The sequence below is a fragment of the Podarcis filfolensis genome (genome assembly GCF_964270895.1).
Source record: "Podarcis filfolensis genome assembly, chromosome: 12".
Taxonomy (NCBI): Eukaryota; Metazoa; Chordata; class Lepidosauria; order Squamata; family Lacertidae; genus Podarcis; species Podarcis filfolensis.
This window is the reverse complement of record NC_139614.1, coordinates 14,065,817-14,081,846: the sequence shown is the minus strand read 5'-3', so window position 1 is coordinate 14,081,846 and position 16,030 is coordinate 14,065,817. Positions and strand designations below refer to the sequence as shown.

Below are 16,030 nucleotides of genomic sequence, written 5' to 3'. Positions count from 1 at the left end.
TATGGAGGGAAGATCTAAAATTTACAGCATGTTGTATGTTGAAAGAAAATTCTATGAAAACGATGTATCGCTGGTACCTAACTCCTACTAAATTAGCAAAAATGTATAGAACTGCTACAGATACATGTTGGAAGTGTGAAGAGAAAGAAGGCACATTTTACCACATGTGGTGGACGTGCTAGAAAACAAATGTATATTGGGAAATGATTTATAGCGAGTTGAAAAAAATGTTTGAAATTACTCTTGAATTACCCGAAGCTTTCTTACTAGGAATTTTAGGTCCAGAAATACCCAAGGATCAGAAGAGACTGTTTATGTATGCTACAACAGCTGTGCAGATGCTATTTGCCCAAAGATGGAAGGAGGACAAACTACCTACAAAAGAAGAATGGCTGATAAAGATGATGGACTATGTCAAATTGGTGAAAATGACCAGGAAATTCAGAGATTAAGAGGACAATAAATTTAATAAAGAATGGGGGAACTTTATCAGTTACTTGAAAGAACACTGTAAACAATTGAAAACATTGGCAGGATTTTAAAAACACTTGCAATGAAGCGAGAACTATGGTGACAATTGAGTTTTAAGAAAATATGGAGAATATGATATGATGCAGTTTGAAAAGAATAACTATGGAAACCATGGAGGGGTGGAGGGAAGTTTGGGGATACGGAGAATCCTATTTGTAAAATGATTATGATTTATAGGTAAAAGGTAAAGGGACCCCTGACCATTAGGTCCAGTCGTGGCCGACTCTGGGGTTGCGGTGCTCATCTCGCTTTACTGGCCGAGGGAGCCGGCGTACAGCTTCCGGGTCATGTGGCCAGCATGACTAAGCCGCTTCTGTCGAACCAGAGCAGCACACGGAAACACCGTTTACCTTCCCGCCAGAGTGGTACCTATTTATCTACTTGCACTTTGTGCTTTCGAACTGCTAGCTTGGCAGGAGATTATGATTTATGCATGATGCTAATTGTTATGAAAAATGAAAAAAATCATTTTCACTTTTAACAACTATCATCATGATTATGATTTATGCATGATGATAATTGTTAAAAGTGAAAATGATTTTTTTAAAAGAGGAATTGTTGGGCTGTTGGTTACACTAAACAGCTCCTTCCTGTCCGCCATGAATACCATCAGCCCGTCGATGCTCAGGCAGAATGGGCAAACAGGTGCAGCCGGGCGAGTCAAGCTGAAAGCACTCTTGTTCTTTTCTCCCATTTCTTGTCAACTTTCAGATTTGAAAATAAGGGATCAGCAGCCTCGAAAATAAGGGATCAGCAGCCTCACCTGTCCCGGGGACAGTCTACGGGATGCCTAACAATCCGGGATAGCAGCAGGAAGCGACGGGAAACGGCGCTGGAATAAGGGAATTTCCCGCAAAAAAAGGGAAGGTTGACAGCTATGTTCCTTGCTCCTGTCCTTGATACATTACGGTGGACCAGTCTTGTCCCAGAAAACAGGCTGGCTTCGCCCGCCTCACCTCCCCAAGGTCTCAGGCCGCGGGCGCCTTTCCAGGTATGCCAAAGAAAGGCAGAAAACAGAGCTGCCCGTTTCGTTTCTGCGCCCGTTCCATTATTCTCCTCGCCACAGACTGCGAGCTTTAGCCGGTTTAATGAAGTGAAGCCCTAATCATTTAATCAATGAGGGTCAGTTGTAATCAGTGGGGCAGCAAGTTGAGGGCACGCTGGTTATTTATTTGTTAGTTTTGCTTTACAGTAGTAAGGAATCAGGGAGAAATTGATGTGGGTTCAGGCCCTCCTGAATTTCTGCCCTCCACCAGGACAAAATGTACACTAGTGGCCAAAGTTGTGGAAAACCTTTTGGAAAAGGTGTGTTTCCAAGGTCTGATAGCATAAGTCACCTGATTGGCTCTCTAAACACTCGTGCTCATTGGCTACATTCAAGTGAAGGAAAGCTACTGCATATCAACCTAAGCAAGTTGTTCTTCCTTTTTCTGGTTATTTGGCTATAACTTTTGATAGAATACAGATAATCAGCATTTTTTTCTGGGGGGTACGCAGGGGTATGCATACCCCTAAACATTTTGTGAATCTTTGTACTTTTGTCCATTTACTGTACAGTGGTACCTCGGGTTACAGACGCGTCAGGTTACATACGCTTCAGGTTACAGACTCCACCAACTCAGAAATATTACCTTGGGTTAAGAACTTTGCTTCAGGATGAGAACAGAAATTGTGCAGCAGCAGCGCAGCGACAGCAGGAGGCCCCATTAGCTAAAGTGGTGCTTCAGGTTAAGAACAGTTTCAGGTTAAGAACGGACCTCCAGAATGAATTAAGTACTTAACCCGAGGTACCACTGTATTTATTTTTCCCTGAACTATTTATCTGAACTATAAAATGGTGATTTTCTTGAGTCAAAATGAGAGTACCTAAAATTTTTTTTAAGAAAAAAAGCACTGCAGATAATTGAATAAACTTTGTTGCATTAAATTATCTTTCCATTAATATATAATTTTATGGTATTACAGTGGTACCTCGGGTTAAGAGCTTAATTCATTCCGAAGGTCCGTTCTTAACCTGAAACTGTTCTTAACCTGAGGTACCATTTTAGCTAATGGGGCCTCCCGCTGCTGCCGCACAATTTCTGTTCTCATCCTGAAGCATAGTTCTTAACCCGAGGTACTATTTCTGGGTTAGCGAAGTCTGTAACCTGAAGCGTCTGTAACCTGAAGCGTCCAACCTCAGAAATACTCTGTTTTTCCAAAAGGTTTTCACAATTTTGGCCACTAGTGTATGAATTAACCAGGAAAAGGGGGACAGGAAATGTATTTGTATCCAGGGAGACGGTACTCTTGCAAAGCAGTGCGCCGAATGATCACGATGGGAAAGAGAAGGAATGAAAAGCAAAGCCACGCTTCCACCGGAGGAAGCACAATTGCACAAAGCTGTAACTGCGTCGGCAGAGGGTTGGACTAGATGTCCCTTGGGGTCCCATCTCAACCGGAAAATTCTAGGATGTCCTGCAAAGGAACAAAGCGCGGTCTACACTTCAGTCGTCTATCCACAGGGCTGATCCATTGTATGGCATAAGAATGTCTTCCATAAGTGTGTGGCCACAGTCCTGATTTGTGTAGGAAGACAGCGGTGGGTGACCAATGGCTTCTTACCGAATTTTGGGCAGGCCAGAGGATGAAGAAGAAGAAGAAGAGTTTGGATTTGATATCCCGCTTTATCACTACCCGAAGGAGTCTCAAAGCGGCTAACAATCTCCTTTCCCTTCCTCCCCCACAACAAACACTCTGTGAGGTGAGTGGGGCTGAGAGACTTTAGAGAACTGTGACTAGCCCAAGGTCACCCAGCAGCTGCATGTGGAGGAGCGGAGATGCGAACCTGGTTCACCAGATTACGAGACTACCGCTCTTAACCCCTACACCACACTGCCTCTCTAGTCATGACTCTGCTCTCTAGTCCAAGGGGAGGGTGGAGAAGGTGAAGAGGACACATTGGGGACAAGGCTGGTCCATGAGCTGCTCTCGGCCTAATGTGCTTTGCTTTTCTCCGCCGATGACAGAATAATCGCAGGGAATCAGTACCAGAGTCATGTGCTTGAATTATTATTATTATTATTATTATTATTATTATTATTATTATTTATTTATTTATACCCCGCCCATCTGGCTGGGTTTCCCCAGCCACTCTGGGCGGCTTCCAACAAAACACTAAAATACAATAACCTACTAAACATTAAAAGCTTCCCTGAACAGGGCTGCCTTCAGATGTCTTCTAAAAGCCTGGTAGTTGTTTTTCTCTTTGACATCTGACGGGAGGGCGTTCCGCAGGGTGGGTGCCACTACCGAGAAGGCCCTATGCCTGGTTCCTGTTAACTTGGCTTCTCGTAGTGAGGGAACCGCTATAGTATGAGGGAATGGCTATAGTAAAATACGCAGGAATGTATAATACGTAAAATGAACCATGGAAGGAGAAGAAGGGAAGTCATCAGATATTTTAACGTTTGTATAATGTTTATTTTGAAATGTAAAATTGAAAACTTACTAAAAATCTTTATATATATCTATATCTATATCTATATATATATATAAAATCTATTGGTGAGAGATTAGGAAAAAGGGGAATAGAACCTCCAGATCCTGAGACAGTATATCTCAAATTTTCAGGCAGTAGGGATAAGTGGAAGGAGTAGAAATCTCCACCTGCCCATCAAGCCTTGTTTGTGCACCCACAAGCAAGAGGAAGCACTTAGATGGTAACTTTTGAAGGCAGGGGGCTGAATTAGATGGAGATTGTTTGGTTTGATCCACATCTCCATTTTTGTGTTGTTGCATTTCTGGTTTTTTTATTACAGTGGTACTTCGGGTTACATACGCTTCAGGTTACAGACTCCGCTAACCCAGAAATAGTACCTCGGGTTAAGAATTTTGCTTCAGGATGAGAACAGAAATTGTGCTCCGGCAGCGCAGCAGCAGGAGGCCCCATTAGCTAAAGTGGTGCTTCAGGTTAGTAACAGTTTCAGGTTAAGAACGGACCTCCGGAACGAATTAAGTACTTAACCCGAGGTACCACTGTATTCTAAATGAAGGCTTTTACTATACTGTTGCTTGCAGTTCTGAGAGATTTGGAAGCAGGAGAAATGTCACCTCGCCTGTCTGAATTCTCCAGCGTTCATTTTCAAACATCATTGCACGCTTTTCTCAGGCACCTTGGCTTGGGGAAAATATGGTGTTCGGCTTTCAGAGGGAGTGATTTTATTTTTTCAGTGGAGCTTGTTGGAAGTGGGCAAGCAGGGCAGCGATTCGGGTCTCGCCCTTCCTTACCTGGTTTATTTGTAAAATTTCTATGGGACTTTACACATACAGTTTCACAAAAGGCAATCATAACACAGCATAAATACGGACAATGACAAAAGACAAATGAATAGGCATGAAACAAGCAGAGAAACAAAATCTACCCAAAAATGGAAAACGAGCAAGGTCCCAATTAAAGAATGGCAACTTAAGTTGACACAATATGCACAACTCACAGACTTAACACATAGAATAAGACAACAAGAAGAACATATTTTTGGAAAACGTTTATTGAATATATGGGAAATAATTGTGTACAGCTAAATGCTGGCAGCATTAAGATAAATTCAACAGTGTAAACAAGTTTGGATGGGTGTAGTAATGGAATACTGAATGGTATAGTTTTTGCAAAATATGCAGGGATTTATGATATGTAAAATGAACCATGGAAAGAGAAGAAGGGAAGTCACTGGATATTTTAAAATTTGTAAAAATGTTTATTTTGAAATGTAAAACAGAAAATTTAATAACAATAACAATAACAATAATATAAAAATTATATATAAAGGACCATTAGATCCAGTCGTGACCGACTCTGGGGTTGCAGCACTCATCTCGCTTTACTGGCCGAGGGAGCCGGCGTACAGGGTCATGTACGGCGTTCCAGGTCATGTGGCCAGCATGACTAAACCGCTTCTGGCGAACCAGAGCAGCACACGGAAACGCCGTTTACCTTCCCGCCACAGCGGTACCTATTTATCTACTTGCACTTTGACGTGCTTTCAAACTGCTAGGTGGGCAGGAGCAGGGACCGAGCAATGGGAGCTCACCCCGTTGCGGGGATTCGAACTGTCCACCTTCTGATCGGCAAGTCCTAGGCTCTGTGGTTTAACCCACAGCACCACCCGCGTCCCAAAATTATATCTAGAGAGAAGCAAAATCTATAGCACAGACAAGGAAGTTAATGGACCAATGTAAATAAGGCCCAGCCGGATGAACAAACCTTTTTGATAGTGAACGAAAGTGGCAAAGGTAAGACAGGGGCTGAAATTACAAAGATTTAATACAGGAATCAACAACCTCTGCCCCGCCAGATGTGGCTGCTCTGCAACTCCCATATTGGCTGGATTGGATAGGAGTTTAAGACCAACAACATCTGGCTTGCCAGAGGTTCTGCTGAGCTGTGCTGCTGATCTATCGAATCTCTGGCACACACATTGAAGTTTTCATTTGGTACAAATTCTTCTTCTCACCAATGAGAAAACGGCACAGTTTGCCTGAGGATTTCAGATCCCTGGGCTAAGCCCACCTCCAAGTGTGAGTCACTGTTTCTATCCGAATTGGAAGAGCTTTTTGCAAGGTTATTTGTCTCAGCAGAACTCTACAGTGCTGCTCAGAGAGACATTTGAAATCTCACGTTTATTGGCCGCTCAGAAACTTATTTAAATCATCTCAGCTGGAGTTCTCCAAAGGCTGCTTTGTGGTTAGAAAAGCAATTGGAAGCTTTTCAGCATGCACAGTTGGGTTAAGCCATCGGAATGAGTAAATATTTCTGGAAGGCATGATGGTTGATTATTTCGCCGTATGCTTATCTGAGTCATAATCATAACCAGGGAATAAAATGAGTATTTGGGAAATACAAAAAATATTCCAGTTTGGGGGTCCGGGCGGGGGACATATAACCTTAGCACAGATGTTTCTGTAATCTCTAGAATAGGGGTGTTTGTTAATTTTTTCATAAAAGGTTTCTCACCTATTGCCAAAGCTCTCTTTGGAGGTGACATCCTGTTTCTATATGGAAACAAACTTCTTTTTTATTATTATTTTTTGAATTTATATACTGTACCCGGAAGTCTAAGGGCGGTTCACAGAACAAAATCAAAATATAAAACCGCAAAATACATAATCAACATCAATATACTCTGCAAGCTTGTCTTTTGTTTCCCATTCTAGTAAAAAAAATTATACATTTGAGACAGAAGTTTATCCTTATTTTGTAAGAGAACTTTTTCAAATTGTGAGCTTTGGTCCAGAAATCCATTCTTTCTATCTAATTAAAACATGTTGCGTATCTGGTGATATTGCAAGCAATCTGTAACTTGGCTCTTTCAGTTTTCCATTAATTTCAGTTAGGGTCCCCCTTCCCGTAAAATCTCTTACCAATATTATTTAACGCCAAGCTACATTGTAAGGCTGCCACAAGCCATTCTCTTTCAGCCACAGAACACACAATATGGAAATTATGGGCTGTATTTGCATTAGCTCTGTGGCATTTTAAAAATGTGTTTTCAAACCTCCCCCGCAAAAGGGTCCGTCTCCAGTTTGGTAACCGCGTATATACACCCAGAGGGAAAGCCAATTTTTAACAACTGTCCCACACTGTGACCATTGCTTGCTTATCTGTGTAGCCAAAATAGCTTTCGTATTCTTCCTAATTACTCAGAATGCACAGCCCCTAACAAAAATGATAATTAATAGGACATCTGTAAGCTGAACTTCTTAGAGCAAGCACTGTATCTCTGCTGCAGGATGTCTGAGAGTTAACAATTTTGGTATATTGCACAACAAATGTCTGCGGTTAAATTTCCTTATTTTAATATTCATTTGCAAACAGATTGAAAAACAACCGGCGCTTCTAATATCAACATCCATTTTATTTCTGCACCAGACTCTCAATCCCCGTTCTGTCCATCAATAAAGCTAGAGATAATTTGATTGGAATAAATACTGGCAGGTTGAGATAAGTTTCCCACAGGTACAGATTTGCAGTGTTCGCCTGTCAGTTTTAAAGGAAATGCATGATCATGTTTTCCCCAAGAGAACTTTTCAAAAGGGAGAAACAGCACCACCTTGCGACAGACCACATAGTTGCCTACAGTTGTTCTGTAATGTGTTTGTGCGAACAACCATTTGCAGGTGCTATGGGAAGGTTGTTTCTTCGTCTAACACCTATAAAACTCAAGGTTTCTAAAGGATGTGCATCTGTCTCTGCCCACAGCTTCAAAAATCTAACAGGTGCAACACAAAAGGAAAAAGGAAAGGGGAGGGAAGAGGAAAGCAAGCTGTTCTTTCTCTGGCGCATCAACAGAGCCAGGTTCGTCTCTAACCCTAACCCTTGCCATGATGAGGATGCAATCTCCCAAATGAGTTAAGTACTTAATTTGAAGTACAAACGGGTTAAGTACTTAATTCATTCCAGAGGTCAGGTTAACCTGAAACTGTTCTTAACCTGAAGCATCACTTTAGCTAATGGGGCCTCCTGCTGCCGCCGGAGCACAATTTCTGTTCTCATCCTGAAGCAAAGTTCTTAACCTGAGGTACTATTTCTGGGTTAGCGGAGTCTGTAACCTGAAGCGTATGTAACCCGGGGTACCACTGTACTTGATGCCTTCTCTGTAAAAACCTTATGAGAGAGAGAAACCCAGCTGGAATAAAGCTGCACTTCACTGTGCCTCCATCTCTTCCCTCTCCATCGGTCAACACAGACCCACATCCCCAACCTGGGTATCATGTCACATCCTGGCTGAGAGGCTCAAAGAGGATGTATCCATTTACTGCGAGTGCACACTGAACACATGCAAATATATGGAAATAAGAGAAATTGGGCAGATTAGGCCAGTAGGTGGCATCTCACTGTTTTATCTGATTGAAGGTATTCTCACAAACGTGCATCAAAATAAAGACAGCAACACGAACGTATACAGTTTGAGCCAAAATATGGCACTAAAAAGTGGTAAAGCCCCTTTGACATGATTCAGGAGTCAAGGCTCAACATAACCAATAATGGCTGCCAAGAGGTGCAATTCAAAGAAAGGTTGGTATAAGGAAGCTTCCAATGCATGTAGTTTGAGCTCTGTGGAGGAAATATGGGGTATAATGAAAAAGATATTTAAGTATACTTTCCTGAAAAAACCAGAGGCTTTTCTCTTGGGTATAGTCGGCCATTTGGTGCCAAAGAAGGACAGAACTTTTTTTATGTATGCTACAACGGCAGCGAGAATACTTATAGCAAAGCACTGGAAGACTCAAGATTTACCCACTCTGGAAGAATGGCAGATGAAGTTGATTGACTGTATGGGACTGGCAGAAATGACTGGCAGAATCCGCGACCAGGGAGAAAAGTCAGCAGAAGAAGATTGGAAGAAATTTAAGGAATATCTACAGAAATATTATAAAATTAATGAACTTTGAAAAGATGTTGATTTGAACTTTGGTGGTCTCTAGCTGTTATGATAAAGATAATGGGGATTATAATTGTTTTTGTTATTAAATTTAAAAAAGTTGAGTGGAAAATAAGGTGATACTCTAAAAGGAATGTTAAGAGATTAGGATTTGCTGAATTAACAAATTGAACTAGAGAACAAGAAGGGGAGGTATGAGGAAGTCAAAGAAACATGTGACTGAAAAACTGTTATTGAAACTGAATGGTTTTTAATAATTTTTCTTTTTCCTTTTCTTTTTGTGTTTATATAAAATTGGAAAATTCAATAAATATTCATTTTTTTAAAAAAAGGAAATATGGGGTATAAACGCTTTAAATAAATATTGTATATAGACTGGCATCCCTACCTAGTTATGAGGGACTGAACCTGGGACCTTGTGCATACAAACTGTTCTATACAGCTCTGTTCACAGTTAGTGTTCAGTTACATTAACACCAACAGACACATAGTCAAGTGTCACCAAGGTATGTTCCAGAACTCTAGAAAGAGGAGCGTGCTTATTTATGTCAAGTGCAAACTTGAACAGTTAACCAAAAAACATGGTAATTATTAACTGGCTATTGCCTAGTTGGCACCCACACCAGGTATCAATTTGCCTGAACTTAAGAGGAATGGAATCGTAGTATTCAGGTTTTATCACAAATCTGGTCAAAGCAGCTGAAGAAACAAGTCATATGGCCATACGAGGTGCACATAAAAATGAAATTTTATTTGCTGACTATTTATTCTTTTTTGGGAGGAGGAGCAGCAGCAGCCTTCTGCAGCTTCTTCACTTCGTGCTTGATGATTCTGTTTCTCTGTAAGGAAACAAAATTATACAGTCGTAAGCAGGACTCACATTTTCAACCTATCTAATTGACTTTATTAGTTACTTGTAAGTGGGCAACTGAAAGATGTAAGTATTACAATGCAGATTGGGGTTATTTTGCTTGAGCAGCCATCAACGGTTTCCTTTTCCATTTCACAAAAATTATGCTTGCAAGAGACTGCAGAAGCGCACACTGAGTGACAAAACTTCTATCTGGTCAGGCGCAGCCCTATGATGAGGCAGGATGAGGCAACTGCTTCAGTCAGCAGATCTGGAGGGGTGGTAAACAGTCCTCGACCCCCACTTTGAGGTTGCCTCTTGTAAGGAATGGAGCACCATTGCAGTGAACCTTTAAACAGGCTTTGCCAACATCACAGCAAAAATGGTAGGGCTGCCTCACTCTGATGACTGACGCCTTCCTCGGAGTGCACAGCATGGAGGGGGAAAGGTAGAGAGGGAAGTGGGAAGTGAAGGAAAAGGCAGCCATCTAGATAAAACACCGCTTCCCTCTTTTCCAGTGTAAAAACTCCCAAGGCAGCGGAGATAACCCTAGAGCCAGCGAGGGTGGCAAGTTGTGTTCCATCCACACACGGCTAGCACTGTATTTGGACCCACTGCAGTTTCCGAGGGAGTCTTCAAATGCAGACTTGCGTATGATAAATTGCAGCCCATCTAATCAAACCCAGAACATGAAACTACAAGGTGCTCACACTGATATGCAAGACAGTTCTATTCAACTAGTTAAAGGAGGCATGGCTATTCAAATTACAAAAGAAAAGGAATATAAAACTAGATTACCAGCAGTTTTGCTTTTACCTACCATTTTCTTGGCCTTCATGACCTTGTAACGATCAAAATCTGACATCTTGGCTTTCTGTGGAGAGATTTTCCAGGGCAGACAAAAAATAATTGTTAGAAACATAACCATCTTGCTAAATAATGCTGAGTTTTGTTCAAACTTCCAAACTTGTTTTCAACCCAGCGAAATACGTATCTCATGCCTGCCAATTTAGCTTCTGAGCATTCGTATTTATCTTGTTAATTGCATTTATATCCTGCCCTTCCCCCAGCAAGGTCAGGGTAGTGTACTTAGTTCTGATCGTTTCTCCTTTTTATCCTCACAACTCCTGTGAGAGGCAGCGTTCAAAAATTGCCAGGCGCCACCATCTGGAGGTGCATGGGGATCCCTGGATCTTGACGGCTTTCACACAATAGCAACACATCTTGTAGAATTCTGTTGTATTTTATCTGCACGATGATAATGAATTTCAGGAACAAAAAAGCTGTGTTGAAAAACACAACTTTTGAGCCATCTGGCCCAAAAATGGCAGCTATGCATTCCGTATTGGTGGCTGTAAGCCTGGTTTAAGGAGCTGTTTGGCGCCAAGCTTAGATATCCGAGTTTCTAACACTGTGAGGTAGATTAGGTGTGTGAGAGAATTCTTCCATCAAGGTCTGCAATGTAGGCCAGTTACCTGTTCTGAACAGTTGAATGGCACTTCAGAGAGCATGCAGGGCAGATTTGTTTATTGTTAATTATAGCTATTTTTACTGGCACTTCAAAAAAAACTTCTAGGGCTCTTCAGAAAACCAATAACCCAGCAAAAAACAATTAAGGTTTTAAGAGCGGGGGAGAAAGAGTCACCTCGATTCTGAAAGCCCATAAAAGTAGGTACAGTGGTACCTTGATTTTCAAACTTAATCCGTTCCGGGAGTCCGTTTGACTCCTGAAACAGTTCACAAACAAAGGCATGGCTTCTGATAAATGTTCGCAAACTGGAACACTCACTTCCAGGTTTGTGGTGTTTGGGAGTCGATTTGTTAGGGAACCTAGCCATTCGGCTACCAAGGTACCACTGTACCAGGCAAACCTCCCTAGTAAGAGCATACTACAGAGAGGAAGAGGGGTTTTTCAGTGTTGGCACCCAAAGAGCCATCCATTGCAAAACCTAAAGGTCCTGTCCTAAATAAACCTAACATACCAGCAGTCAGGCACATAGATAGGCGGCTTTTTAACTGAATAGATTTAGATGCAACCATGTTGACCTGCTGGTACTTTTGCTGCTACTAATCACTCAGTTGCCCAGGCAACAGCTTATTTAGGTAGATTAGCATCAGTATCTCAGCCCAATGTTGCAGACTTCATGCTACAGTATTTCAAAAACATACCTTCTTCCTGGCTTCAATTTTTTGTGCCCATCTGGTAGTTTTCCACTTCTCGTTAATGTTTTCCTTCTCCCAAGCAGCTCTCACATACTTTTGACGAGCACTAATTTAAGAAAAAACACCAATATTTGTTACTGAAACAAAACACGAGCTCTCATTTTCAGATGAATCTCAGTAGCCAAGCATCAATGAACTGAAAAACATTCTACACTGCATTTCCCCAATAGACTCTTCACTTAATAGTAAAGAGTAAAAGCTTTGTAGCAACCATACATCTGCCCCTTCAAAATGTAGTCTCATAAGAGCCGTTTAGGAAAAGTAACAGTTCAGATCCTAACATGGCTTAAAAAATTCTCTGCATGGGACTTTTTGCTTTGTAAGGACAGTGGTCACAAACAGCAGGTTCTTTATATAGGCAGCTCTTAATAACAATGACTATGTCATAGTTTCAGTCAATTTTTGGGGAGGGCGGGGGGAAGGTTTGTGAAGTAAGGGCTGGTACCCATTTTTAACAAGCTAGCAAACTAGGACCTTCAGCCCAACTATAGCAGGATACCCTTCAAGCTGATACCAAGTGAAGTCTTCCTCTAAAATGGAGAGAAGTCCTTTCCATCTCTCCATCTCATTTTTCCAGATGGAAAGAAGACAAGGTCCCTATCAGAGAGGAATGGCAAACCAAACTGATGGGCTATGCTGAAATGGCAAGACTGACTGGAAAACTCAGGAACCAAGAGGATAAAAACTTTACAAATGAATGGGAGGAAATTAAGTTATCTAAGAGACCACTGTAAGCAGTTGGAAACATGGCAGGATTTTGATTTCACTTGTAGCTAACCAATACCATGGACAATATGAAGTGATTCAAAAGTTAGAATATGGAAGAATATGCAGTTGTAAATAGTTCTCAAACGTTTTGCCTCCCAAATGCTGGAAACAGCGACTGTTCTGGTTTGTGAACTATTTTTGGAAGCTGAACATCTGACGGCACTTCCGCAGCTTCCAATTGGCTGCAGGAGCTTCCTGCAGCCAATGAGAAGCTGCGCTTTGGTTTTCAAACATTTTGGAAGTCGAATAGACTTCCGGAATGGATTTCGTTTGACTTCCAAGGTACAACTGTATATGGATTTATATTTGGATTTTTATAACCTTGTATATGCAGTGGCGTAGCGTGGGGGGTGCAGGGGGTGCCGGCCGCACCGGGCGCAACATCTGGGGGTTAGGGTTAGGGGGCGCAAATCCAAGGGTTAGGGGGCGCAAATCCACGGGTTAGGGGGCGCAAATTACTTGCCTTGCCCCGGGTGCTGACAACCCACGCTACGCCACTGTGTATATGTAAAATCAAATAAAAATGATTTCAATAAAATGGAGGAAAGTCCTACGAAACCACACATACTCAGCAAAGATTTTAGGCAATGCTGAACATGATAAACTGTTAAGAGAAGTATGATACACTTTGGTATTGCAGTAACAATGCAAGCTATTTCCACAATTTTCTGAGTTTAGAGAGGAAGTGATGCTAGATTACAAGAAAAAAACAGACCTGTGAGGAAACTTGAGAACGAAGTCAGTCAGCTGCATGCACTTGAAGGGCATAGCTTGCCTTCGGACACCGCTGCAAGGACCATCTACTAGTGCCTAGAGGGGGGAAAAAAGGCTTTCAACAGGACTCTTGGATTCAGAGAGAAAAATACAATGTTGTTTTGCCAGTCTAAAAGGAAACCTGAATTGACTAGATTCTAAAATGAAGTGCAAAAAATTGAACAGGGAAAGGCAAACAGCACCAGTTGAAACAATTATAAAGCAACAGTTTCTTGAAAGCCAAACGTTCCCTTGCTACCTTAGTAGCTCACCTGCACACAAGTGGCAGAAGGAAAAGCATCTATGGCAACCTTTTAATGGCTAAAGTAGCCATCTAGAATGCAATCTGACACACAATTTCCCTGGGAATAAGCCCAACTGAACGTAGTGGGACTGACTTCTGAGTAAACATGCATGGGATTGTGCTGCACACGTTGGACAAGGCAACTGATAAATGGCAGACTACACAAGAATTTGTGAAAAAAGTTAAATGTCTGCAAGTCTACCTTTAGCACAATCCCACCTAAATCTTAGGTAACTGCTCAGTGTCACAAAGCACACATAGACCAGTCATAGGAACTAGAAGCTCGAGATCTTCAAAAAAGACTTACACGGTGTTTTTTTACAGGCAAACTAAGGACCACCTGCACCCATACGCTTGTACAATAAAAACAGAGGGCCCTCCTCATTTACCTACCATTTAAATTAGTGAAATTGTCAGGCAGAAGGAAGAGGAACTTTTGACTGCTGACTTCAAAATTTTGGAATTTATTGTCTGTCCACCTCTGAAAAATCACCATCCTCCAGACTTTTAGGAAGATTCTAAAGACTTGTTTCATGCGGCCTATACATAATAGGTTTTGTCCTGTAGTGCTATGTTAAATGAATGATTTAGTAACTAATTATATATTTTAGGATGGATATTTTATTACTGCTGACTCAAGTACTTGAAAGGACTTTGTATATATGTTATTGCTATCATATTTGGAAATATTTATCATGTAAACAATCATGGCAGAGGTGGCCTGCAAGTATTTCAAATAAAAAGGAATGTTTATTTAAAAAATAATGGCACTGACTGTTCCTTCTCAGTCATCAAGAGGCACGCAAGGAAGCATTCAAACTTACCCTGTTCTGATCAATAACATCCACAATCGCTACCAGCTTGCCTGCATGTGGTCCAAAAGAAATATAGGCAACTCGGCCAATCTCAACGTAGCGTTTGAACACCTTAAAGAGACAGAACATTATTTAAAACAACTTACAATGGTGTACTGCTGCGCACTTAGGAACAATTTGAACTGTAAACAGTGCCGGACTTACGTATAAGCTAAACAAGCTATAGCTTAGGGCCCCACTCTCTTGGAGGCCCCCAAAAACTTTAAAGGAAAAAAAACTGGATGTAAATTTCCAAAACATAAGATAAAAAACAAATAAAATAAAACCTACATACAGCAACAGTGTTTCATGTTGTGTGGGCTCCTATGGTGGCATGCCTATTTGCCTGCATCTTCCTGCTAGCCTGCTCCCTAAAAAATCACTGGTTTGCTCATTTCTATATATAGGGTTTAGATACCTATGAGGTCCATAAATTACTATATAGCATAAATTCAACACAAAAAAACAGCGACAATTTCTTGTTGACAAAGAGCAGCTGGACATAGAAAGGGCCCCATTACCTTCAGCAGCTCAGGGCCTCATCAAACGTAAATCCGGCCCTGACTGTGAACATAGCACTATTACAGAACAGGGGGAAAAAGAGAACGAAGCCCAGGAAAGAGTAAAACTCAAGATTTCCCGAGGAGCAGATTTCAGGCGGCAGCTGCTGCGGCTGCTCCGCGGGGCCGAAGGCTGGGTGGCACGAGGCGGTTGGCGGCGGGGCTCCCTCTCCCCGAGGCCGCACTTTTCTCCACCGCCCCCGGGTCCCCATTCCTGCCCCCTCGCCCCCCCCTTTGGTCTACAGTGGTACCTCGGGTTAAGAACTTAATTCGTTCCGGAGGTCCGTTCTTAACCTGGAACTGCTCTTAACCTGAGGTACCACTTTGGCTAATGGGGCCTCCCGCTGCCGCCGCGCGAGTTCTGTTCACATCCTGAGGTAAAATTCTGAACCTGAGGTAATATTTCTGGGTTAGCGGAGTCTGTAACCTGAAGCGTCTGCAACCCGAGGTACCACTGTATTTCCTCCTCTCCCCTCCCTCAAACGAAGGCCCTTCCCGGCCCTCCCCTCGCCTCACGCCGCTCCCTCCCGGGCGCCTTCCCCGCCCCGCGCGGCCCCCTTCGACAGCCATTCCGGCCCCCACCCCAGTCGCCCTCGAGATAAAGCCACGCGGAGGAGCCCGCGCTCACCATGATGGCCGCCTCACGAGCCGAAGGCCGCGGGGAGAAAGAAAGAGCTGCTTCCGGTCGCTTCGCGTATCCGTTTCCGCCGCTCTGTACTGCGCAGGCGCCCCGGGCGGGACCTCATGCGTCTATTCCCCTCCGCGCT

The 16,030-nt window shown here is 42.5% G+C and overlaps 1 protein-coding gene across 1 annotated transcript; it reads right to left on the bottom strand.

Moving 5' to 3' along the window:
- Window positions 1–9,681: 9,681 nt before the first annotated feature.
- RPL14 (ribosomal protein L14) lies at window positions 9,682–16,030 on the bottom strand. The gene is made up of 6 exons (XM_083577527.1): window positions 15,892–16,030; window positions 14,674–14,775; window positions 13,508–13,602; window positions 11,971–12,070; window positions 10,622–10,675; window positions 9,682–9,790 (listed from the first exon to the last, which is right to left on the bottom strand). The coding sequence occupies exons 1-6, from the start codon at window positions 15,892–15,894 to the stop codon at window positions 9,716–9,718; spliced, it is 429 nt and encodes a 142-aa protein (XP_083433653.1). The 5' UTR covers window positions 15,895–16,030; the 3' UTR covers window positions 9,682–9,715.